The 27,869-nt window shown below is 38.0% G+C and overlaps 1 protein-coding gene across 1 annotated transcript; it reads right to left on the reverse strand.

Annotated features, from left to right (window-relative positions):
• On the reverse strand, positions 1-26,411 carry LOC145998534 (gamma-aminobutyric acid receptor subunit beta-like). The gene is made up of 8 exons (XM_083134958.1): positions 26,342-26,411; positions 24,259-24,326; positions 19,111-19,334; positions 9,796-9,878; positions 5,990-6,121; positions 4,439-4,637; positions 3,152-3,335; positions 1-214 (listed from the first exon to the last, which is right to left on the reverse strand). The coding sequence occupies exons 1-8, from the start codon at positions 26,361-26,363 to the stop codon at positions 14-16; spliced, it is 1,113 nt and encodes a 370-aa protein (XP_082991084.1). The 5' UTR covers positions 26,364-26,411; the 3' UTR covers positions 1-13.
• Between the last annotated feature and the right edge of the window lie 1,458 nt (positions 26,412-27,869).

Consider the following 27,869-nt stretch of genomic DNA (forward strand, 5'->3'; position numbering starts at 1 on the left):
GTCAAATTCCTCACTAAGCACATGTCAGGTCATTTGTAGATGGCCGCGACTTGAACTCGAAATATAAACTGTACGCAATGACATACATAAGAAAACATATAGGGAAAATAATCAGTGATATTCTGTCTTGTATCATCCAGCCTTCCTTCTTGATCATGTTACGGAGTGCATCAAACTTTATCCATTGAGTTTTCTTCATCTTGCTTGCTTTTTTCTGAAAAGATATGCAAAATAAGAACTCTATGCTGGAGTCAGCCATTGTTTGGGGCATTATTCTAAATAGAATGTAAGAAGTGATAAACAAACTGCTTCAGCTATTAGAGTATGGGTGAACCCTGTGTCAATACTTTAATGCTGAACTGCAAGTCAGTTTGGCTTCACCCCAAAGGTTGGCCTGTAGCTCAGTGATAGAGCTATAGGTCAATACAGGATGTCTACCAGTCAAGAAATCAACAGATAGGTCAAGAATTTTTGCTATTTTTTTTCAGTATAGTGAATTTACATTGTTATATAGCTATACTGGGATTTGATAAAGTTGATTATTTGGAAACCTAAAATTGTATTGAGTTGTGTGCCCCCATCCAGGATCAAGTCTCAACTCAAGCATTAAATTTTACGTGCATTAATACATGTATGTTAAATACAGCTTCAGGTTTAATCTTAACCAGCCTTGTGGTAAGAGTTTTTCATTGAATAAAAATATATATCTTCTTAATTTCAAACTATATCTACATAGGGGTGATTAAATACATGTTAAGAAAAAGGAAAGATAGCTCAAGAAAAAGTGATGAAAAGTCAAGAATTTTGGATTTGTTACAAATCAGCCACAAGTATTATGCTACTTGGTGGAACTAACTAGTCATTGACCAATTTGAAGAGATCATTCTGAAAAATGAACAAAAGATTCTTATAATAGTCACTTTCACTCTTCCATATTGCAAGATATATCTCAATTTCTGTTACAAAATCTTCTGTTGGAAACAATGTTCAATATGACAGCATCAAGAGAAAGGCAATTTCTATATTCACACAAGAATTCAAATAGATTGATACAATGTTTATTATCTCATTGGGCCATCCAGTAGTATGATTTCCAAGACTTTCTGAATAAGACTAGTGGTGCCACTCACCCATCGTGGATGGAGTGAACGTATGGTTCAACGTGTACTTTGCTCAGCCGTGACCATCATTATTCCCAAGATGGGGTGTTTGTAGATCAAGTCCAATATCTGTGCAGCAATAGTGGCGCCACAAACATGCCACTTGGTGGAACCACTGCCTTGTGTAAAGTACATATCTTACTACAGAATCTAGTGGATGCAAGCCTCTCTGATGGTCTAGTGGGGATCTCGTCCCCTTGTAATCAAGGTGTCCTGGTAGTGGTTCAGATCCCACTTAAAATTGTGGGTTCAGTTCCAATTAGCCTATCTGAGCTCGAAGTAGACTTAAAAACTATCTCAAGCACCGGACCTTGGCATCAATTATACTGCGACTCTTAAGAGTAAGGTACTGTACATATAACACCATGCCATAAAGGCACATTTAGGGGATGTGATGGTAGGGTCCCACTCATTCTCAATTTCGGCCATTTTGGAGGTGATCTGATCAGCACCACACTCCGGCTGCCTTTACCCCCAGGTACCCATTGATTTGAGGCTGGGTGATCCCCGGATCTGCTTGATGTGGGGACGAGGCTGGAAAATTTCCGACCTTGGATCACCCACCCTAGGAATCCGAACCTGGGTCTCTTGAGTGGCAGTCAGACACCCTATCAACTAGATTTGCAGCCCGATCAGGCAACGACCTGGAAAAATGGCCTTTTGTTCACCAGCGATAAAGAGGAAATGCTTTCTTGCCAGTGTTGGCAAGAAGTCAAAGCTGCTGAGAGAGGACTGCCATCCTTGCAGCCTGAGCTGTCAACCACCTGGAAAGATGGCCTTTCGTTCACCAGCGATAAAGAGGAAATGCTTTCTTGCCAGTGTTGGCAAGAAGTCAAAGCTGCTGAGAGAGGACTGCCATCCTTGCAGCCTGAGCTGTCAACCACCTGGAAAGATGGCCTTTCGTTCACAAGCGATAAAGAGGAAATGCTTTCTTGCCAGTGTTGGCAAGAAGTCAAAGCTGCCGAGAGAGGACTGCCATCCTTGCAGCCTGAGCTGTCAACCACCTGGAAAGATGGCCTTTCATTCACCAGCGATAAAGAGGAAATGCTTTCTTGCCAGTGTTGGCAAGAAGTCAAAGCTGCCGAGAGAGGACTACCATCCTTGCAGCCTGAGCTGTCAACCACCTGGAAAGATGGCCTTTTGTTCACCAGCGATAAAGAGGAAATGCTTTCTTGCCAGTGTTGGCAAGAAGTCAAAGCTGCCGAGAGAGGACTGCCATCCTTGCAGCCTGAGCTGTCAACCACCTGGAAAGATGGCCTTTCGTTCACCAGCAATAAAGAGGGAATGCTTTCTTGCTAGTGTTGGCAAGAAGTCAAAGCTGCTGAGAGAGGACTGCCATCCTTGCAGCCTGAGCTGTCAACCACCTGGAAAGATAGCCTTTTGTTCGGGTTTGCACTGGGATAACAGAAAATGCTTTTGTGACAGTGGTGGTCCACAATCAAATGATCTAACCGGGGGGCGCATTGCTTCCCGCCTCCAAATTGTAGGTTGACCAGTAAACACCATGGAAATAATCTGATTAATTGGAATTTTTCGGTGTCCGAAATGGAACATGCAAACGAAAAGCATTTACCAAATTAATTTAATGATATTGGCCAGAGGAGTTTCCAGTTGTCAACTAATTTAAACCAAATTTTATATTTGACAACAAACGTAGCATTATCAAACTAATAATACTCTTTGATTATGCCAACATTGATTTATTGGTATTAAATTTCAAGAGTACATATTAATTAACATTGTTAAAAAAAAATAGTAAGCTATTTATATACAAGTAAAATTTTTGGAATCTGCGGATAAAATTTTGTGTCACAAACATGACACTCAATGATCCCATGTGAAGGTGTCCTGACTCGCTTAATTGATGCTGCTTACCATGAAACAGCAATCAATAATTTTTTTCTAAAACATCAGCAAATAAAAGATAAACCACAGTTTCTCTGATTATAGTGTGGATATATTGTAGCCAATTGTAAATATACACTACTTACTTGGTTGGTGAAGTGTCCATTTAAAATCCGTATGTTTTCTACCCTGCTTTGAGACACACTGTCTCGGTTTCTCAGTGTTAATAAAATGGTTGCATACTCCAGCATGGCTACAAAAACAAAGGTGATGCAAGACAGGAGCCAAATATCAATTGCTTTCACAAGTAGAGATGGAGGCGAAGAGTTTCTGTGAAGAAATAATGAATGCATATATTTTCAGTAGTTATGCCTAACCATGCAGATATTTATTTGAAATAGCGATCATCTGTAGTCGTCTTCCTGACTTATGCTGCACAGAATATCAAGCACAAGAGATTGTGAGTATGGAGAATGTAATTTCTGCACCTTGCATCCCTTTTCACATATGGGCCTCCCCGATGGCGCAGTAGTTGCCTCCTCACCTTGTGATCTAAGGGTCCCGGGTTCGATACCCAGTGGAAACACATAGTGGTTCATATCCCACTTTAAACTGTAGATCCAGTCCCAATTAGCCTTTCTGTGCATAAAGTGGACTTAAAACAACGAAAACCTTTTCACCTACTCCGCTCTCAGTTTCACCCTGTTTTCTGTTGTAAAAATAGATCAAACTGAGTAAATATGAAGCACAGATTTATTGTAATGCCTCCTGTGACCAACACATTCTAACTTTCCTTTGTATTTCAATATACCGTGTGGATTGTGGATCCATTCACAATTTTTTATTCCATATTATTATTATTACTATTTCTATGAGCATTTTCAGGGCCTCCCCGATACAGGCATTGCCTTGCAATCCAGGGTTCCAAGGTTCAATACTTAGTGGTTCGGATCCCACTTTATACTGTAGGTCCAGTCTCGATTAGTCAGTCTATCTGTGCATAAAGTGGACTTAAAAGAAAAATCACTCTAAGAGCATTTTCACCATTCTATTTATTGCAAGAAAAGTTTTACATCAAGTTAAGGATCTCGAAATGTATTTTTCATTCTTTATTAATTGATTACACCATCGTTTATACACACGTACATGTGTGTGTGTGTGTTTTTATCATCAGTATATATGAACTTTAAGAGCTCCCTAGTATCTACAATAACCACTTCCATGATGGGAGGTCTCAGGTTCAATTTCCACTAGAAGCACATGTTCACTGGTTGAGAACCTACTTTAAAACCTTTAGGTCCAATCCCAATTACATATCTGTTCGTAAATTGAACTTAAAATAAACTTTTGTGGGCATTGTACTACTCTTGCAACACCAAAACAGCTTTTAAATTGTTAGCCAGTATGATCTGCTCATTGGAATTTAAACGTACCTGATGGATTGGAACCATGTGATGAGTGCCAGCTGGTTGGTTACCAAGAGCACCGTTCTACCAGGCACCACTTCAGGAGACACCAAGAAACTGCCCCAAGATATCACAACAAACATTGAGCTTGGGATGTAGCACTCTATTATATGATTTAACATATGGCGATGGAAAATTATGTAGAAATTCACAGCTGAGCTGCCGCCTGGTTTGAATAGAAAAAATCAGTGCAAAACGTAAGTATAGCATGACCAGGAACTTCATAAACTTGCAAGACCAATGTCTTCGTGCACAGGGTGGTGAATACATGCTATGAATACAATGGTATTCGTTATTGCTTAACAGTGTGCGGAAAATACATATCACACTGGGAAATGTTTGAGCCTCTTAACCCTAGAAAGCTAGCACATCGTCTGGCATACGCATGTGGTGCCGTTTTCTTGTTTCACCTCCTTACACTCCCAGTCCCGTCTACCTTCATTTGGATTGGAGAGACTGACAGGGAAGTATCAGTGTCCTTTTACAAGCATTCCTTCAGTTGGTTTTTAATAGTTTTTAATTTTGCGTCATCTGGCAGATGAACCCTAGTGAAAATTCCATCTACTGTTTTCAGTAGATCAATGGGTGTTTTGAAACATCTACTGTTTTCAGTACATCAACTGTAATGCTAATGTCTTCTACTGTTTTCAGTAGCTGAACTGTACTGCTAATGTTTTCTATTGTTTTTGGTAGTCCAACTGTTTCCTCTATCTTAAGTAACTGTACTCTTAAGGTTTGCAGTAATATAATTGTACAACTAACATATTTTATTGTGTTCAGTATATTGCTGTCTGAAAACAGTACTCTTGTCAGTAATGAAAATTTTCTTATCTATACAACTGAAAATGCAATGGAAAAATCGTATAACCAACTAAAATAAATGTATGGTAAAGCATGTGGAACTTGCTACTTAGGAATGCGTTCACACAACAAATCAAATAAAGTGAACACATTTTTAAGTGTGTAGCTTCATTGTGATAACGCACTTGTAGAAAATTGAAAAACATATTCTCTTATACATAAGTTAACATATTATTGTTCCTATATTCACATAAAAACAGCAAAAAATTAATTAAGACCTGACCCTCAATGCTTGAAAAATCAAAACAAGCAAACACTGTTGACTACGTTGATCAAAAAATGGATCCTTTCTTCAATTGCATTACACAGATATAATAACCATGGAAATTCCTTGCTGACAAAAAAATTGATACTTTTCATGCATTCAGGCCATGTCATCATACTGTTTGTTAGCAGTCACCACAAAGTACTTCATAATCCTATGAAATCAGTTCATTTTGATTATTTTAATTCAATCTCATGTCTAGAATCTTGCATTTTATGTGTTAAATGTCACACATGTAACTGGAATGCCCACATAGCATGCTAGCGGGTATTTAGCCTCGCCACTGCTTCTAGTCATAAACAGAAAACCAAGGGGTTATGGGGGTGTGTTCATGTGCCTATGCCACACATAAGAAAAAAGATAAACTATACAAATATTGTTAATATACAAACCTGATACACTCCAGGTTGTAAAAGAATTCGGCAAGTAGCAGAAATGATGGTAATATTTTGGAATCTCAGTTGAGTCTGTGCGGATCGGAACTGAGGCCCACTTCAGCTGAAGGTTCTTGTCTGATGTACGAGCTACAAAATATGTTTAGAGATTTGAGAAAACAATGCTGTTACTAGTATACTATATATATTCCGCTATTCTATGAGCGTCCCACAATCGGCAGAAGTGGGGTATGGTTGGTGGACTACAATGTGATCCTCCCAGCTATCCGAGGGATCCGCTGACCAACGACAGGTGCGGCCCTCCATTCATATTGGGGGTTAGTCGTATAGCTGACAACTCTGCACTGTAAAAAGACATGTCAAGAAACAGCAATATGAGGCCATGGATGTTCCCAAGGTAAAATATTCCAGAGGTAAAATAGTCTCCCATTCGGATCTCTGGGCGGGGACTACTTTGGGAGGTCCCTGGACTAAGGATAGGATCTACATTAGGAATAAGGATAATAAATTAGGCACCTGGAATGTTCTGAACCTTTACCGGCCTGGGGCATTTCAGTGTACAGTTAATGAGATAGTTAAGTATAAATTAGATGTAGTAGCTGGCCAGGAGAAGGGAATTGTAAAACAAAAATTATACTTTTTTCTATGGTGGTGCTGAAAATCATAATTTTGGAACAAGCTTTTTCATAAATAATAGAATTATCTCGGCTCTTAAAACAGTAGAATTTATTAATGATATGATATCATATGCAGTTTTACAGGGTAGGTGGTGTAAAATTATTTTAATAAACATACATGCACCAATGGAAGATAAAGATGATAATACTAAAGATGATTTTTATACAGAGTTAGAACAGGTCTTTGATAAATTTTCTCAGTATAATATGAAAATTCTGCTAGGTGACTGTAATGCACAGATTGGCAAAGAAGAGACATTTAAAGCCACGATTGGTAAAGAAAGTCTTCATGAACTAAGTAATGATAATGGGATAAGATTGATTACTTTTGCAACCTCAAAGAATTTAATTGTGAAAAGTACCACTTTTAAACATAAAGATATCCATAAATATATGTGGTCTTCTCTAGATGGTAAAACTCATAATCAGATAGATCATATTCTCATTGATAAGATAAGCCATACTAGTATAATTGACGTTTATACACATAGAGGTGCTGACTGTGCCAGTGACCATTATTTAGTAATTGCTAAATTAAGACAAAGACTCGCAGTGATAAATCATAAGCAATAAAATCTAAAAGTTATAAAATTTAATACAGGAAAATTTGCTGATGAAAGAATTAAGAAAGATTACCAAATTAAACTGTCAAATAGATTTGATGTTTTGCAGGATTTAAATGATGATGAAAATATAAATGAAACAGACGTAAATAAGAATTGGGAGCACATACGTAATGCAATAGAATCAGCAGTTAAAGAAAGTATAGGATACCATAAACCAAGAAAAAGTAAGCCATGGTTTGATAATGACTGTCATAATCTAATAGAAATAAGAAATCAGGCTAGACTTAGGTGGTTAAATAACTCGGATGATACAAATCTAAGCAATTATAATACAATAAAGCGAGAAGTTAACCGCACGTTTCAAGGTAAAAAAAGAGATTACTTGAAAAGCAAAATTAACGAAATTGAAAAAAAAAACAGAAATAGAAAACAGAAACAGAGATTTATATAAAGGTGTAAATGAATTTAGAAAGTGGTGGCAACCTAAAGTAAACTTGATAAAAGATAAAGACGGTGATTTTCTAGCTGACCCAAGTGATATTCTAAATAGATGGAAGAACTACTTTAATGACCTTTTAAATGTCCATGTAGGAGATAAATCAGAAGTGAATGAAGTCCACACAGCAGAACCTTTAGTTCCAAAACCTAACTTGACTGAAGTTAAAGATGCTATTAAAAGGCTAATGAATAACAAAGCACCTGGCATTGATTTAATACCAGCTGAGTTAATTAAATATGGTGGAAATTAATTAATATGTCAAATTCATAAATTAATTTGTTTAATATGGAATAAGGAAGAAATCCCTCAACAGTGGAAAGAATCCATAATTGTTCCTGTGTTTAAAAAAGGTGATAAAATGAACTGCAATAATTACCGTGGAATTTCTCTACTCTCAACAACATATAAAATATTATCTAACATTCTTTTAACAAGACTAACCCCATATGCTAATGAAATTATAGGTGATTATCAATGTGGATTTAAACGTAACAGATCAACTACAGTTCAAATTTTTCACATTAGACAGACACTTGAAAGAAAGTGGGAATATAATCAAAATGTCCATCAGCTATTCATTGATTTCAAAAAAGCATATGATTCGGTCAAAAGAGATAAATTATATAATATGTTAGTAGAGTTTGGAATACCTAAGAAGCTTGTTAGTATGATAAAAATATGCACCAGTGAAACAGAAAGTAAAATTCGTGTTGGTATTAATGTGTCTGACAAATTTACAATTCATGAAGGGTTAAAACAAGGAGATGCATTATCTCCATTGATCTTTAATTTTGCCTTAGAATATGCTGTTAGGAAGGTAAAATAAACTAACGAAGAACTAAAATTAAATGGTGTGACTCAGTTGTTAGCATATGCAGATGATGTAGACTTATTAGGGGATGATATAAATACAATTAAGAATAATGCTAAAATATTTTTCAAAACTGCTAAAGAGATAGGTTTGGAAGTTAACAAAGAGAAAACTAAATATATGCTTACAGGCCGAAACCAAGTGTTAGGTAATAATCAAAATCTAATTATTGATAACAACTCGTTTGAACCAGTTTCCAAATTCAAATACTTAGGAATAATATTAACAAGTGAAAATGATATTAAAGAGGAAATAAAAAGTAGGTTTAATTCAGGAAATGCATGTTACTTCTCTCTTCATAAACTTTTGTCTTCTCGTTTAATATCTAAGAAACTAAAAGTTAAAATATACAAAACCGTAATTTTGCCTGTAGTATTATATGGATGCGAAACTTGGTCCCTTACATTGAGAGAGGAACATAAATTGAGAGTATTTGAAAATAAGATCCTTAGGAAAATATTTGGACCTAAATGGGATGAGGAGACAGGTGAGTGGAGAAGGTTACATAATTTAGAACTACATAATTTGTATTCATGTCCAGATATTATTAGAATAATTAAATCAAGAAGACTTAGGTGGGCAGGCCATGTGGAACAAATGGGAGAGAAAAGAGGAGTTTACAGGATTCTTGTTGGGAAACCTGATGGTAAGAGACCTATAGGAAGGCCAAGACGAAGATGGAGTGACAACGTTGAGATAGACCTGAAGGAAATCGGTAGGGATGGAATAGAGTATATAGATCTTGCTCAGGATAGGGACAGATGGAAGGCCTGTGTTGCTGCAGCCATGAATCTTCGGGTTTAAGAAGGCTAGAGAGTTAGTTAGTTAGTTAGTATACGGTCAACTTTGTAATATCCAGTATTGGTCCCATACTTGGCAAAGATCATGGTTTTGGATTACTCAGCATCACAACATGTTGCATATTAAATATCTACTGTTCATTAGATAGTCCAATTTTAAATTGACATTTTTTTTAATATAGTCATGATAATTATCATAGTGTACTCTTATTATTTTTATTCTGTATATGATCAACTTTCTCTTAGTTTATTTTACAGATTGTCATTAATTTTTCTCATGGACAAAGAAATAGTTTTCTTCAAATTTACATATGAAGGGCAATGGCTTTGTGGAAAATAGCAATTAATATTATTAGTAATATAAATAAAATAATGATAACAATTACTTACGTATTAGAAACATCAACTTGCATATGTGTTTATCCATTGGGTAGTATTGGAAATCAAAAGCACATTGATGTGTGACAGTAACCCTTTAAAAAAAAAACAGATAATAGTTGAGAATCATCACAAGCACTTGATGATATTTAGTGTAATTTTATATGAAATCATCAGTGCAGCAGGAGCGCTGAAAAAAATTGAGAGCCTGTGGCTAGAAGGTATATATTTATGAGAAGTCACAAAATGGAATAGAAGAAAATTACTGCAAGTACTTGCCTGATTTTTGTGTATTTTTCCACATTATTCCCCTGCAAATTCTGATACTTTCCCCGTCATTTGACCAGTCTGGAAGCTGGCAGAAAAGGTTTCTATGGTTTCAAAGTTGAAACTTAAAGGCATTGATGGAAAGGTGCTTGTACATCCAATTACCTCATTGACAATGGCTTTGTTATTGTTGAAACAGTGACCAGCCAGTTGATTTTTGAAGGGCCCAAAGATATGGAAATCACTGGATGCTAAGTCTGGGTTATAAGGTGGATGTTCCAAGCATTCCCAACCAAAAGTGTTCAACAGTTCCTGCATTTGTCTAACTATGTGCAAGCATGCATTGTCATCAAGGAGAATGATGCCTTCGCTCAGGAGCAGGAGCGATTCCACCATGTAGGAAGTGAAGAACTTCCTACAGTTTAATTATACTTATTTCCAGTTCTGTACTTTAATGCAGCATATCATCTCAAAAACGAGCGTCCCTGGAAAACAGAGAAATTGAATTCTTATGAAGATATTTTGAGGAAATATATATATTTTTGAAATCTCCAGATCTTGTTTGTACTTCTCCAGAGGACGTTTTTCAAACAAAAAGGAAGTATATAGACCAAGGGCCAAGCTTTTACAGGCCCTGGTCCATCCTGGAGCATAGTTTTATCACATTTAGCATAATTTAAGAGTTGAAACAGCACTTTTTTCTTATCAGGAGGTTTCTATTGGCAAAACTGTCCTCAATCCACACACGACAGGCAGAATCTGAAGCTAACATTATAAATGGCTGTAATACAGTCAATGAAGTTAGTAATAAGTTGTGTTTTATACAGAGTATATAGATACAATTGTAGGTTGAATTGTATCTTCTGCAAATATGCTGTATAAAGAAGCAAACTGTGGAGTACTGTACTGAGCTGAGTGTACAAGGCACAATCAATATGTGTGACTATGTAATTGAACGCATTTTCCAAAACTTTCATCGGTCTTTTTACCATAACTTCCTACACCAAAAAAAATCCATGAGTTGCCACTGCTCAGGAGACTGAGCAGTGCCGTATGCTGAGACCAAGATCAGGGCTATCTCCAAATATAGTAGTGTTTGAATTTTAAATGAAAATGTGTCCGGCAAAAAAGAGGGGGGGGGGGCTCTTCCTCATTCATTTTGGATTTTTTTGTTTACATCGATATCTTGCCATTAAAAACAACAATAGTAGGCAATGGACATAAACTATTTCATGCTTATTTATAAAGAGGAGCGGTCTATAACATGCAATATGTAGGACCTTCATGCGAGTATGAAATAATAATTAACTTCTTACCTTACTTGAAGGTAAACTCCATTCTTCTCTCCTTTTCCGTGAATTTTTTTGTCACTTTATCGAAGAATGTGTCCTCACATGAATTTCTGATGTTGATTAGAACCCCTTTCTCAATAGACATTATAGCTAAATTGCTAAGCCGCGCTTGTCCCTGTGTTGATCATTGTGGCCCCTAAATGCACATTTTTACTTCGCCAGAAATGCTATTGCATCAATTAATTTTCTTATAATAATTCTGTTTTCCTTCACTTTTTCATTATGCAAACTGTCAGCAATCTTCTCTTGCAAATTCAATGAATGATCAATTCTTTGAGAACCGAATGTCTGTAAGTTACTGAACGCACGTATATGACTAAGTGATTTTTGGTGTTTATTGCGAGCAGCTACCAAATAGTTTAAATTACTAAATCCTGTTGTATTCTAAGGACTTTTGTCGGTAGAAAAAAGCAAACATGCCAAGCAATACGACTTATTAAGTGCACTCGACCCAGTCAACCAAAGATATTTTTGGTAGCTGGTCTCGTGAAAACGCCTAATATATATCTTATTTTTGTCTTTCTGCACGACTGTAAGGTCCGGAAGAGGTGGAAGAGGCCTACCTGTCTCTATTATTTGCATCCTATCCTCGTAAGGAAGCCGTGAGAATGGCATCTTGGAGACAAGTTCGGTGATTAAATCCATTTTCACATGCTCACGGAACAAAAACACAGCACAACAAAAGGATTCCCATCCATGAACACGATAAGCGGGCGACACAAAGAACTCGGATCTCGGACACAACAAGTTTGACCATATATCCCTTCCTTTTGCGGAAACCACCACCGACCCGCGTGGTTGAAAACACGTGCGTGAATGGTTGCTATGACAACATGGATTGTTTATGTTGCCAAACGTATTTCATTGGGATGACTCGGGCCAAAAACCCCACCGCGAGGGCGAAGGTTTTGACATTTTGACAGCGGGGGGAGGTGGGAGGGGGTTTGCTTGAAACAGAAGTAAACAGGATGGCAACATGGCTGACGTCATCAGAATGTCCCATATAGCTGCGAGCGGCTGCGACCACAGTCGAATTTCATGGAGAAGCAGAGTGCCACCTTCAGGGGAAAATCACTAAATTTGGCAGATTTATAATGCTTGTATGTGACGAAATTCATGGAACTGGAAGAGAGACGGTCAATGCTCGAAGGGATGGAGAGGGGGGGGAGGTGATGTAATTTTCACGAGGCACCCCCCCCAGCTTGAATAATTTGCATTGGCACCCCCGTCTATATTTTTTTTTACAGCGATTTAGCGAATTTCGTATTTCCATTGTTGGCAACACTACAAACATCGCCAGGATGCAGAGAAGTCTTCACTCTCCAGCGCTTGGGTTTGGAAGCCAGCACCAGGGACCACCAAGGTCGTCCCTGCCAGCACAAATACGTCATGGGTTGAAAGGACGGCCTGCTGGTTCAAAGACTTTATCCTCAGACGAAGAAGCCTGGCGATAAATAAAGACGACCTTACACTAGCGCTTTGCCCCGTGGTCGTTACGTGAGATTGAAGCATCGGTTAAATTTGCTAGTCGATTATTTCCTGTATTTTAATATGGGCTTCGGCGATAGCCTAGGTAGCCTAGAATATACGCGCCTGAGACTGAGATGCTCCTTGTAGACAATGCTCATTCATCCATTGTTTAAGTGCTTGATCCATGGTGCATAACTTTTCATGTCAGGAGCCCCTTCTTGCACTCCCCCCTTTTCTGGATGTCCATGTCACCATAGACTGCATGCATTTCCTCTGTGGTCAATCCTTTGGCACACAGAAAATTGCATGCATTACAGTAATGCAACAGTCATGTTCAGCTGACTCCATTTGACTAACCTTGGCACACAGTAATGTCATGTTCATGCTGCTTGCCATCTACCGACTAAACATGCGCTGAATTGCATATGGTTTTCATACTGTGAAGATTTGTGACATATATTGACTTTCTCTCGTATATATGAATTTGATTTCACATGTTCACACACTAATAACTAATCTAAATTCAATGGCTCAAACATTGCTTTAAGGGCCAAGCAGTGGTTCATTGAGTGACGCATCATTAGTGTTACCAGATTACTATAAGGGAAAAGTAGAACATGCTGTCCAAAAATGTAGGACACAAAACATTCAGAGTAAGTAATACACATTTCTAGAACACATTAAAAAGGAATTTAAAATTGACAGATTTGCAGTTTTAAAAAAATATAATTCCTTATGATTTCCTAAATGCATTTTTCCAAACTTGTAATCAATACTAAACAATACAATTCTTATTACACATGTTTTAACTCATACTTCTCAAAGGAGCCAATTTTTCTCAAAGTTTCAGGTTTAGTCAAAACTCCGAACAAACTTTTTGGAATTATACTAAACCAGTACCAGTACAGACTCTTGAGCCTGCCTCAATAAAACTGATATTTCCAAAAAATAAACAAATACAAACAATAAAAAATATTTGACAGAGAGAGCTCTCTACAGTCTCACAGAATTTATGGAACAAGACAATACAAGGCCAATGTACTAAACAATATGTATTTTAATTGTATTCTTATTTCAATCATGCAACAATGATAATGTGTTTTTATTTTTATTGTAGTGTAATGAAGTGTATTTTTCAATTTTTACTTTGGTGTAGTGATGTAATGTACTACACAATGTTTCTTCTTTTTTGTTATGATGTACTTTTCATTATGTATCTTTATGTTTTCCATGCCCTTTTAATCAAGGGTCAACGGAAGAAAAGAAAATTCAAATTCAAATTCAAATATTTATGAAAGTTCTCTCTCAACATATGCACTATAACCTGGAATTGCAAACAAATATTCAGCAATTATTTACATAACTTGAAATCTTTCCAGAAGTTTCATTCGGGGTGTATTTTAGCTCAATAACTTTGTTCTGCATACCACCCTGCTTTACAATCAAAATATTGAATAAGAATGGGAAATACCTTGTAGGTTCCATGATTAATTCTATAAGTATAAACCCCAAAGTAAGAAATTTCACTCAGGCATTGAACAACGACCACAAAACTTTATTCATTAATTGCTTCCATGTTTGTTGTAGCAGGACACATCTTCTTTTTCTGCTTCTTTTTGTGCAATGACTTAATCAAAATAAATTTCAATATTGAGTTTGGGAGTGCACTCCATAGACTTGTAACTTTCATGATTTCTCTTTGTTCAACTGAAATACATATTTTCATAATTTATATTGTGTGACGTTTAAAATGTAGGACATTTATAATATTTTTCAAATTTCTCCAGGATGCTGGACATAAGGCCCAAAATGTAGGACATGTCCGGGGAAAAGAGGACGTCTGTTAAGCCTATGCATCATAACCATGAAAATTGAATCATAAATGATGGACTAATGAAAATATGCTACACTTTGCTGGCTTCACTTGCATTTCAGCATTTTTCTTGAACATAAAAACTTGTTGCCATTATCTTGATGGCTTCATGCCATTGATCTATAACTTATTACATCTGAACATGGTACCTGTGTAAGCATTTGTTGCTTTTGTGGAAATATTTATTTTCATAGCATAAAAGATGACATACATTTGTCTTTCATGCAAGGACACTAAATTATATATACACACACAAGTGGAAATTGGATTTTTTTTTGTGTGTGTCTGTTCCATAGATATTGTGAATATGAATCATGTGCACAAGAAACACTACTCAATTAATTTTGCATGAATTTTCTGTGTGACGTGTTTTACTCAAGATTGTCAAGTTGTTATGTCAACACAGCTCCCACAAATCAATAAAACGTGAGGTTAAGAATATAACTTCTCTTGATTTAATGCCCTAGAAGAATTTCTTGGACACTTGTTATACAATGACTTATTGAATATTGATTGATGTCACCTGTCAGAAATATTGTGAAAAGTCAAGCATGTGAACACACACATAGGTGTGAGCAGACAATCTGATTAGGGTGGGGGGGGGGCAATAGCCCTGATGAAAGTTCAGTCGGGAAAGAAAAACTTCATTTTATCTCACTCTTTTAGTTTTATTGCATTAATATGTGTGTGTGTGTGTGTGTGTGTGTATAAGATGCATAACTGACGAATAAAGCATGTGAGAGTGTTAATAATAAGAAATTTGCCAGAGAACAATGTGGGAAAGTTTTCAGTTACATAGATAATAATGCACCCCTTCAGAGGCGTAGCCACGTATTTTTGTCTGGGTGGGGCAAGTACTTGGATAAACGTATTAATAGTAATAATAATAATGGCATTATTATTATACGTACACAACTTTCATGTATATATATATATATATATATATATTTAATTACATTACATACATTACATAATCAATTCATCCACCCCTTAACAAACCAACAAAAAAAATACAAATTGTTTCTGAAATATGTGCGCTTCTTCTCCCTCAAACAATTGTTCATGCATTTGAGACAATGTTGTTCACTGCCCCCTAGCTAAGGCTTGAACTTGACAAGACTGTAAGAAAAGCAGATATTGCGAGCGAAACTAGCAAGAAAAGTTTACAAAATGTATTTTTATTTGTATAAAATTAGAAATCGAGGAGGGGGATTGCCCCTCTGTGCCCCCTTGCAGGTACTCTTGGCTGTCTGGAAGAAATAATGCAATAAAGACGTAAAAACTAAATCCTGTCTGTCCTGCTACTTGCAGATTCTGCTAGCCTTTCTTTCTTTAGTTCAATGTTTGCCCCCCTTGTTCCCCTAGAATTGATTTCCATTCAAAGTTGGGGGCAATGCCCCCTGCCCCCTGTGGTTGCGCCACTTCACCTTCTTTCCCCGTAGTTGCTTTGTACTTTCATCGGCTTCATTTTCTTTAAGAGCATAATATCGTTTAATAACGGTGATAATTTCTAGATGAAAGTATAATAATGTACGAGCATGGACGTCTGGAAGGGAGCCAAGGATGGCCACATCTCCCCTTTTGAAAACGAATGTCAACCTAAAAGTATATATTTCACACGTATAATTTGAGTTCAGTCATAGTAATTTACATTAATTATTATAATGAGGATGCAGGAATGCGATAATTGCAAATTCAAGTGGTGTTTTTTGAGGGGGCAACATACTATTATCGGGATAATATGCCCCATGGAAAAATAACTTGCTTGTCCCTCTGTGGAAAAAATCTGCAGACGTCCATGATTACCCCCTCCCCCTCCCCCCCCCCGTGCATGCCTATGCACACACACACTCATAAGTACCTTATCAACGAAAGGAGGGGACATTCCAACAATATTCCAGAATATTTTTAAGGTGGGGGGTATGTGGGAGCCAAGACTGGAACATGCTAATTTTATGACAATGCTGCAGGGGCGGCGCGTGCCTTTTCAGTCAGGCAGGGCACATTTTTCTTTTGGGTGGGGAGGGGGGGGGGCAGTTTACCTCTATATTCCTCTTTAAGGTTTTTGAGGGGAGTTCCTTGATATGGAGTAAGTAAATTGTTCGAACAATTTGGAATAAAATTAACATTCTGATCAAGATATCTCTCCAAAGAGCATTAAATACTCACTACGTAGGAATACGAAAAATCAGCAACGTATGGAACAAATTACATGAATAAAAAAAAAAAACTCGAATATTGACGTCGGAACCCTATACGCTTGCAGTAACTAAACTTTGGGTAGATACTGGAATGATTAGAAAAATGTTACACTGCAGTTTCTCTTCCATTGTCAATGAATTGAAAGGCGTAGATATTAAAGTTTCTACATGATTCAATGTCATATTCACCAAGTATCCACTAATATCAATGACTAACTAGGAAGATGATGCAGCGTTAAGTTCAGTTACAACATTTTACATTGGCCATGTACCCCCAAAAAGTTCGTTTATACTTACGAAGATATTCTGCATGTCAAGTTGCTGGAACACAGACACAATTATACAAATAAATAAACACGTACAGTAACTATAAAATCGCGAAAAACTAATTATTTCATAAGCGACCAATACGCACAGACGGAACGTAACGCAAACTCACACACTAACTCAAATCCAAATCCGTATTACAATGGGAAGAAAGGAGGATCTTTTTGAAAATACGAGGGACTAGTTTGTGCAATAAAAAGTGTTGTCAACTTTTCAGGTCGCCGGAACAAGCACGAAGAAAAGCATTCGAGGGATTTTTTTCTATCTTATTGCTGCAGGCTGGAAGAACGAATGAACTGCCTGCCAAGCGTTGGAAACACTGAACGGTGAATGAGGCAAACATGAATGGGCAGGGCACCTCGTTCCCTGCCCAGAGACGGCTACGAATTTTGCGCTTTTCCATTGTGAGGGGACCGTCCCTTGCCGATGCTGTAAATGTTTGGATCAGTCAGTGACGTCACGTCTCCGGGGCAGAGCCGAGATTGAACTCTCTCCAACAGGACGGAGAAATATATTAACCTCGCACAGGGTGCATACCCTGTAAGTCTGGTTGCAGCAGCGTAGGGGTTGAGGGAAAACAAATATTTACGCGTATATACCGATCGTCTCTTGAGATGAACTTTTTATGTTAAAATTGTTGTGGGGCAGTGCCCTAGTTGCCCTTTATGTAGCATCGCCACTGCAATGCTGGCTGCTTTAAATTGAGCAAAATAGGTAAACATTTTTGTAGGTTAGAGAACAAAACTCGCAGAATTTTAGAATAACACTTGGGCTACAATTTCGTAATAGAAACTTTAAAATAGTGGTTTAGGAGAGGTGTTGGTTTGAAGGAATGTACGTTGCCAACAGTGGTGAGTAGTGCACACTACCCCTGTGTAAGTGGTGAGTAAGTCAGCTGGTATTGAACATTTCTGTCAGCATAGTGAGTGTGAAAAGAAAAACTAAGTGTCATGCATATCTGCATACATATATACTTCAAATATAAAGGGGTGGGTGGATGTATTGTATCTCCCGCTACCCCTCTTTCGAAGGGAGTGTTTCCCACTAGTTGCCAATGTTGTGATGTGGCATCTCGTGAACACATGCGGTGCATGCTGCACATGCGTCAATTGTAGGAAAAAGGACAGCTTGCTCTGCGACGACATTCATGAGCATTTCTACATTCTAATTTCTTCATATAGGAGAAGTATTTATTTTACACGAGAGCACTGAACTAAGCTTATATTACATTTCTTGGATCTGAAGTGAAAGAAAGTAAGAATTATTTTCCCACAATTGATGCATGCGTCACTTCAGATCCAATAAATGTAATAGAAGCTAAGTTCAGCGCTCTCGTGTAAAATAAATACTTCTCCTATATGAAGAAATTAGAATGTAGAAATGCTCATGAATGTCGTCGCAGAGCAAGCTGTCCTTTTTCCCACAATTGACGCATGCACCGCATGTGTTCACAAGACGCCTCTGGGTGTGACCATTCTAACTGCTGTAAATCTAGAGCTTTTGAGCTGGAATTTTTGAAGCAGCTAGATAACTGGAGGATTGGTCTGGCGTTGCATTTAAACAAAATCAATTAACACATTTAAAGATGGATGAGAAACTGATTGTTCCCTAAGTTGTGGAACATTTCAAATTCTATAAATTGTGAGGCATTGAACTGAAATTCTATTGAAACCTAGGTACCTTTTAATAGAGATCCCAATTTCAATTTGAGCAAAATCAATTTACCAACAGCAACCAAACTTCTTTGGTACTACTTAGTGCAATTGATTCATAGATGAGAGATTTTGTAACTTAAGAGTTAATATTAAAATGAAGAATATCAGCTCCACCTGCTCACCCTATATAAGCAGTGATTCTTTTGTTGGCATCTACAGAGATATATACTTCATCTGTGAAACTCCTTCGAATCCTCATCTCCTTCATACCCCACACAAACAAATCTGGTACCCACAGTCTGCTTGTGAGGTCCTCGCTGAGAAGTGCAGAGCTGAAATTGGATGGATCAATGATCAAACGTGATTCTGTCCAGCGTAGTATCAGGTACATGTCAACATCGAACACCTAGAAGGAAAATAGTAGTTATGAATAATGCTTATTGGAGCAGATAGACATACATAAGAGACAAAAACAATTTTAAAATGTTATAGACTTAATCATCTGTACGTACACACAAATACACACATTCTATCTAAAATGTTTTAAAATTATTATTTAATATAACACATGTCTGCCAGGCGCGTATATTCTAGGCTACCTAGGCTATCGCCGAAGCCCATATTAAAATACAGGAAATAATCGACTAGCAAATTTAACCGATGTTTCAATCTCACGTAACGACCACGGGGAAGGCGCTAGTGTAAGGTCGTCTTTATTTATCGCCAGGCTTCTTCTTCTGAGGATAAAGTCTTTGAACCAGCAGGCGGTCCTTTCAACCCATGACGTATTTGTTCTGGCAGGGACGACCTTGGTGGTCCCTGGTGCTGGCTTCCAACCCCAAGTGCTAGAGAGTGAAGACTTCTCTGCATCCTGGCGATGTTTGTAGTGTTGCCAACAATGGAAATACGAAATTCCCTAGATCGCTGAAAAAAAAAATATAGACGGGGGTGCCAATGCAAATTATTCAAGCTAGGGAGATGCCTCGTGAAAATTACATCACCTCCCCCCCTCCATCCCTTCGAGCATTGCCCGTCTCTCTTCCAGTTCCATGAATTTTGTCACATACAAGCATTATAAATCCGCCAAAGTTAGTGATTTTCACCTGAAGGTGGCACTCTGCTTCTCCATGAAATTCGACTGTGGTCGCAGCTATATGGGACATTCTGATGACGTCAGCCATGTTGCCATCCTGTTTCCTTCTGTTTCAAGCAAACCCCCTCCCACCTCCCCCCGCTGTCAAAATGTCAAAACCTTCGCCCTCGCGGTGGGGGTTTTGGCCCGAGTCATCCCAATGAAATACGTTTGGCAACATAAACAATCCATGTTGTCATAGCAACCATTCACGCACGTGTTTTCAACCACGCGGGTCGGTGGTGGTTTCCGCAAAAGGAAGGGATATATTGTCAAACTTGTTGTGTCCGAGATCCGAGTTCTTTGTGTCGCCCACGTATCGTGTTCATGGATGGGATTCCTTTTGTTGTGCTGTGTTTTTGTTCCGTGAGCGTGTGAAAATGGATTTAATCACCGAACTTGTCTCCAAGACGCCATTCTCACGACTTCCTTACGAGGATAGGATGCAAATAATAGAGACAGGTAAGGCCTCTTTCACCTCTTCCGGACCTTACAGTCGTGCAGAAAGACAAAAATAAGATATATATTAGGCGTTTTCACGAGACCAGCTGCCAAAAATATCTTTGGTTGACTGGGTCGAGTGCACTTAATAAGTCGTATTGCTGGGCATGTTTGCTTTTTTCTACCGACAAAAGTCCTTAGAATACAACAGGATTTAGTAATTTAAACTATTTGGTAACTGCTTGCGATAAACACCAAAAATCACTTAGTCATATACGTGCGTTCAGTAACTTACAGACATTCGGTTCTCAAAGAATTGATCATTCCTTGAATTTGCAAGAGAAGATTGCTGACAATTTGCATAATGAAAAAGTGAAGGAAAACAGAATTATTATAAGAAGATTAATTGATGCAATAGCATTTCTGGGGAAGTAAAAATGTGCATTTAGGGGCCACAATGAGCAACACAGGGACAAGCGCGGCTTAGCAATTTAGCTATAATGTCTATTGAGAAAGGGGTTCTAATCAACATCAGAAATTCATGTGAGGACACATTCTTCGATAAAGTGACAAAAAAATTCACGGAAAAGGAGAGAAGAATGGAGTTTACCTTCAAGTAAGGTAAGAAGTTAATTATTATTTCATACTCGCATGAAGGTCCTACATATTGCATGTTATAGACCGCTCCTCTTTATAAATAAGCATGAAATAGTTTATGTCCATTGCCTACTATTGTTGTTTTTAATGGCAAGATATCGATGTAAACAAAAAAATCCAAAATGAATGAGGAAGAGCCCCCTCCCCCCTCTTTTTTGCCGGACACATTTTCATTTAAAATTCAAACACTACTATATTTGGAGATAGCCCTGATCTTGGTCTCAGCATACGCCACTGATGTCTGCATATGTATGTTCGGGTGGGGGAACAAATTCATGTCTACCAAGGTTTTTCTCTACAATATGCAAAGCTCCAGGTCAAGCCCCACCCCCTTTTCTGCCCAAAATAAAATTCTGTGCATGCTACTGCCCTCAATGGAATTACATCTTAACCATCTTAAATTTTATATTATATTATATTCCCCACATAAATTATCTTAAAATAATGTAATTCTAGCATGTCTGGCCATAATAATTTATACCATCTCAGTGGGTGAACACGTTAATTTTCGACTTTCAACCTCGCCACTGAAGTTCCCAGATTCGAATCCTGGCCTGGACATGGGTGTTGTTTGTGAGTGACCCCTCATCAATTTTATCTTATCACTCATTCTCATTGTCAATATTAGCTAAAAGCAGAGGCGTGGCGTGCATGTAGCCGCTGTTACCGCAGGTAACACCAAAATATAAAGAAATTAAGAACCCGTCTTAAAATATTATTACGTGCATGAACTGGTAATATTGTCCTAAAGTAAACATTGCAGACTGACATTTTTTCTGACACCGGCACAAGCGAAAATGAGGACTGATCCGGTACCCTCCTCAGGCAACATGAGGAAAGGGCCCTGAGCCCACCCCAGGAAGACTTCGCGTAGCGGCAAAGACTGTTACGGCGGGAGGAGGAGGCGGGTTATTGCCTTGCCTGTTTAGTCGGCGCAGTTGCCGGTGATCCTTACTGGATACAGAACAGTGTTGCCATATTCAATTGACAGAAAAGAGCTAGAAGTCACCTAATCGGGTCTATCTTACTCTGAAGGTGTCCAGTCACATTGGGGAACAATGGTGCAGTGGTAGCATTTCCGCCTTATAATCAAGGGATCCCGGGTGCGATACCCGGTGGAGTCACAAGTGGTTCGGATCCAACTTTAAACTGTCCCGATTAGCATTACTGTGCATGAAGTGGACTTAAATCGCCAAATCAAAATTTTAAAAAATCAAATCACATTGGTGGAAAAGCAAACTACCAAGTGATATTTTGTATTTACTCTAAATATCAGCGATTACGAAAGTCCTCTTTGTCCTTCTTTGACATCATGGGCGAGAAGGAGAGGAGAGGGATGGGTATGATCAAGGGGTCCGCTGTCCTTCTAAAAATGTCAACCTAAAATTCTATATTTCACACATATAATATTATTTCGGTTACAGGAATTTGTGATAATTGTTGAAAGGGCCGATTGAGATTGACATACGTTGTCGCAGGAATGCATTAATTTCGGATTGAAGCAATGATTTTGAGGTGGTAGAACTGTTTTTGGGTGAAAACATTACTTACAAGCATAATTTCCCGATTGTTATCTTAGCACGCTCTGAAGTGTCAGGTGTCGCAGGTTCGAATCCTCAGCAAGATATGGTTATTTCAATGTTCGTTGTTATTATTTTACTTACATAATTATAAAAATTAATAATTACATACACAAAGAAATAATAATTTTATTTCAATAATTCATCATGCATCCTCATCGTCACGATTATCCTATAAAGCGAAAGCCTTAACTAGGTAGCCAAGGACGTAAAATATACGAAATAGTAGTGGTGTCAGAAATGAGATTTCAGTGGATTTAGAAAAACATGGTAGTGGGAGTCGTTAGGAAACAGATGAAGACTACATCTACTCTACATACGTCTTATTTGAAACGAAAAGTTTCGCGATTTGGGCAAATCTGGTTTCAAAAGAACTAAGATGGCAACAGTAGTAGAACTGGACTTCTTGCAGGTTCCGAAGGAAATATTGGGGAAGCGCCGATGCTGAGAGGGGAGGGGGCAAGGAGGGTGCTTCACGTGTTACAAAAGTAAACAACGGTTTGTGGGAGGGACTGTGCAGTGCTAGTTTTGTGAGTGGTGTCTTTCGTCTTTATGTTGTTTACCAGGCATTGTCAATTAATTAATGGAGCTTGCTCCGAGTTCCGAGGTGGCGGGTTCATCCTATCTGAACAGTGTGTGTAATCATGCGATAGAAGATATTTTGAAGCAATCTTTCGGTTCGTTCTTTTACAGAAAAAAGCGAAAGGGAGGCCAAAGCCTATTTTGAACAATTTAAAAACCAAGTCGTCTGCTGGATATGACCGACATTTCAATGTTTCGTGGTATAACGACTATCCGTGGTTATGTGGATGTGCGCAGTTGTCGAAACTCTTTTGTTGGCCATGTACTTACTCTATTTTCGGGTGAAAAAAAAACGTGTGGAATTCAGATGTGGATAACATGGACCATGACCATGACGCACCCAAAAAGTTCAATTTCAAATGAAAAACTTGACTTTATGACAGCATCATATAACTTTTTTGATTTGATTTGATTGATTTTGCTTCGCTTGTGCCACTTTTGGCTAATTTGTGAAGATGGGGATGAATGATGATATGATGAAATTGATGAATAGACATCACAAACGTCCATGCCCAAGCCAGGATTCGAACCCGGGACCCCAGCATCATATAACTATTTTCAAAGAAGAGTCGTCGGATTGATCTGCTCTATAATTAGCCTTCGATGTTTCTGTAAGTATCAAATTACGTATTATTGTGTAAACAACCAATGTTTGCGATTTAACTTCAGTCCTTATGTCAATATTTTTTTTCCTGATTAAAAACTTTACCAAAATATAGTATTGAATTGCAGGCGTACCAGATTAATATTATATGAACTACTTGGAAGACATGGGGGGGGGGCGTGAGGTGGGGAGGCGCCCAAGTCTCCCTTAAATGTCCTACTGATAACCGGTAACACTTTTAAAAATCCCACGCCACGCCACTGGCTAAAAGTCACAGAAAGTGATGCTAAATGGCAGAAAGTACAAAGAAACATACAGAAATTTGTTCACTCACTCTTCGAACCTCATCCACGTTCTGCAGTTGTTGAATACTAAGTGTCAGCACCACTTCTAGTGGTTTGCCTGAAATAAAAGAAAGCTTAAATTGGAATATTTGTACAGAAGGAGAAGAGAAAATGTAATATATTCTCATGTGTATGAGCATATGAAGTTCAATTCATACATGCCCACCGTAATATGTAAATGCTTCTCTACTCACACCATCTCACTTTTTAAGTGCTGCTATGATAATTATATACTGTCATAGTTATTTATTCTTATAGATCAATGATTTTCAGTATTCGAACTTAGTTTTAGGGTGGAAACTGGTAATTGTACTAATAGTATGTGAAATATTTGTTAAAGGAATGGAATAACTGGAGCTCTAAATTATACAATATTGTAACTTTTATGAAAATGATCTGCAGATAGCCCATACAGCACAAATCTTCAAGGGATATTCACAGTGTCCTTTAAATATTTGTTAAAGGAATGGAATAACTGGAGCTCTAAATTATACAATATTGTAACTTTTATGAAAATGATCTGCAGATAGCCCATACAGCACAAATCTTCAAGGGATATTCACAGTGTCCACTTCAGATCCATAGATATATAATATTGAATATCCATGTTAGATATCCATGGAATATGCAGTACATGTCTACATGTTATCCAAAAACTAGCATTAATGTTTTGATATCCTTGGAAAGATTCGTTCATAGTGTCTAGTCATTCAGCTAAACTATAAGTTAGGACTCAATCTCTGTGATGCAGTCTTGAATCATTAACTTCACAAAGATCACCCCAAGGCGTAGCACATTGTCTGAACCAGGTATGCATGCAAGGTCAGGTGAAGTCGCAGATCCAGGGGGAGGGCAATAGTGGTGATCGCCCCTAGCAACATGCCCGCCCTTTCATTTATATAAAATATAATAATCACCTCTCCATCTAAACCAGTTATGTCGACTTGGAAGGTGACTTAAACCACATACACAGATTTAGTATTGATGAGAATTTTAGAAATACCTACAGAAGTAAAATTATAAAACAACCATTTTCTATCAATCTCCTATGCCTCCAGATATTGGTTATGCAGGGCTTCCCTGATGGTGTAGTGGTAACAACGTCGCCTTGTAATCAAGGGATCTCAGCAGGTTGCGAAATCCTGGAGGGACAGGGAGGATTTCCCCTCACCACCAAATTACTTTTGAGTTAAAATATACTTTACTAAGGATAAAATCGAAAGTGTGGTTGTGAATATTGTATGCTCTCTCTCTCTCTCTCTCTCTCTCTCTCTCTCTCTCTCTCTCTCTCTCTCTCTCTCTCTCTCTCGCTGCGCACAATATAAATAAAACGCAAGACAAATAGAACACTATGAAATCTATCTGTTTTACATAAATAGAAATCCAAAACTAAACAAAAACCTACACATAATAAAACTATTCCAACTATTTTGTTTAACCAGACCAGTTAGTAAAGGAATTAGTTTGCTGCTTTATAAATTTGCGATATATGTAAAAGTAACCAATTAATTCCTTTATTTTTAATATTTAGTAATTTATTTTTATATTTAAAAACTTATAAATATACATATCATAATTATATAATGCCTCCCCGATGGCGCAGTGGTAGCGTCGTCGCCTTGTAATCAAGGGGTCCCGGGTTCGATACCCGGTGGAGGCACAAGTGATTCGGATCCCACTTTAAACTATAGGTCCAGTCCCGATTAGCCTTACTGTGCATAAAGTGGACTTAAAACACCAAATCAACCAACCAACCATAATTATATATAATTATACACATATACCTAGGTATATATAAAATATGTGTGTGTGTGTGTGTGTGTGTGTGTGGATTAAGATCTGCCTCCCCTCACCAGTTTTCACCCTGGGTCTCGGGTTCGATACCTGATTGAGGCACATGGTAATTCTCGTGCCACTTTAAACTGTTGATCCATTCCCGATTAACCTATATGTGCAAATGAGCATAAAGTGGACTTCAAGCAAATTTCAAACCATGACTTTGCCCTAAGCTTTGAGTACCCCTTCCCCCCTCACCTATCAATTTCAATGTCAAGCTCTATCCCAAACACCTACCATCCGTCGTGGGAGGAGGCATTAGGCTCTTCTGGTAATCGTACGGAAGCGTAATGTTGATGTGCCACTCATGTTGGTAACAGTAGTTTTCCGAAAGAAGAAAAATTACCCTGAAAGACATGAATTATTATTATTAAAATATACATGAAATCAACAATAACTTGTTGTTGATTACAGATGAATAACGAATTTCAACGCTCCAGATTATCATAAGAGGTTTGATAATTTTAGACAACACAAAGGTATTACTACCATAGACGTGCGCACGGAGTGGGGAAAGAGGGGGCAGTTGTCCCTCCTAATACTCTCAGTTAGATATTTAATGTAGAGGAATGTTATCAGTTATCGCCGTTATTAAAGAATATCATGCTTTTTAAAGAAATGAAGTATTTTCAAGCCGACGAAAGTTCTAAGTAATTATGGAGGTGGAGGAAGATGCATTATTTCCATTATTTTGTTCTCTACAAAATGTCTTCTTACTAATACTGCCCTCCCCCTACTAATCGCTGTCACTGTTGGAAGTGAATAAATTATGTGTAGTTGTTTTGAATCTACTGTACGAAACCATGTTTATATGTAAAATAGTCTCTGAACCACAGAGAGGGGAAATAAATAAGGGGCAAAGAACATTGGTGCCACGGAAGTTCAATTATTCTTCTAATACGGTGATTTTCGGCAGGTCCGGACACACTCTATATACGCTCCTGGCCTGTTCAATCAATACAATAAAGCAGTCAGATGAAATGAGGTTTTTCTTTCTTCGATTTTACTCGCATCAAGGCTTTTATCACCCCCCCCCCCCCCAATCGGACGGTCTGCGCACGCTTAAGATTACTACTATTTTTGGTATTAACAAAATTTTAAATGGTTGCAATAATGCCCTGGTAGTACATAATACCAAACTACACAGTACACATACGTACACAGTGTGTCCCATAATTTTCCGGACTAGGATGAGTAAACAGGTACCGCACACGAAATGACACTTTTTGGTACATATTATTCAAAATACATTCCTTGTGCTTCAATACACTGAATGCAGCTTGTCAAAACACTTCTGGAAGTATTTGACGGGAATAGTGTTGAGATACTCGATCGAAGTTCTTTGTCTGCAACAGAATCGAACTGCGTCCCTTTCAGCCGCAATTTCAATTTTAGGAAAAGGAAGTAGTCAAAAGGAGACAGAACAGGACAATAGGGAGAATGATCAAGCAAAACAATTCGCTTGGAGGCCAGAAACCGACGGACAACCACAGACCGGTGACTTGGTGGATTACCAGTGAAACGGGACCATTTACCTTGTTGTAGGTATTGTGGGCGTACCCGTCGAATTCGTGTCCACAGACGTTTCAAACCCTTAAGAAAGATCTCCCCTGTGATCGTCTGTCCAATGGGAACAAATTCTCTGTGAGTGATGCCCATGGAGTCGAAGAACGCGATGAGCATTTTCTTCATACCTACGGACGGGACTTATGCAGGCGCACTTCCTTATGTTCTTGGGACCCTTTGCTCTTCCACACCAAACTCA

This window comes from Lepisma saccharinum, chromosome 14 (assembly GCF_977018435.1).
Source record: "Lepisma saccharinum chromosome 14, izLepSacc3.1, whole genome shotgun sequence".
NCBI lineage: Eukaryota > Metazoa > Arthropoda > Insecta > Zygentoma > Lepismatidae > Lepisma > Lepisma saccharinum.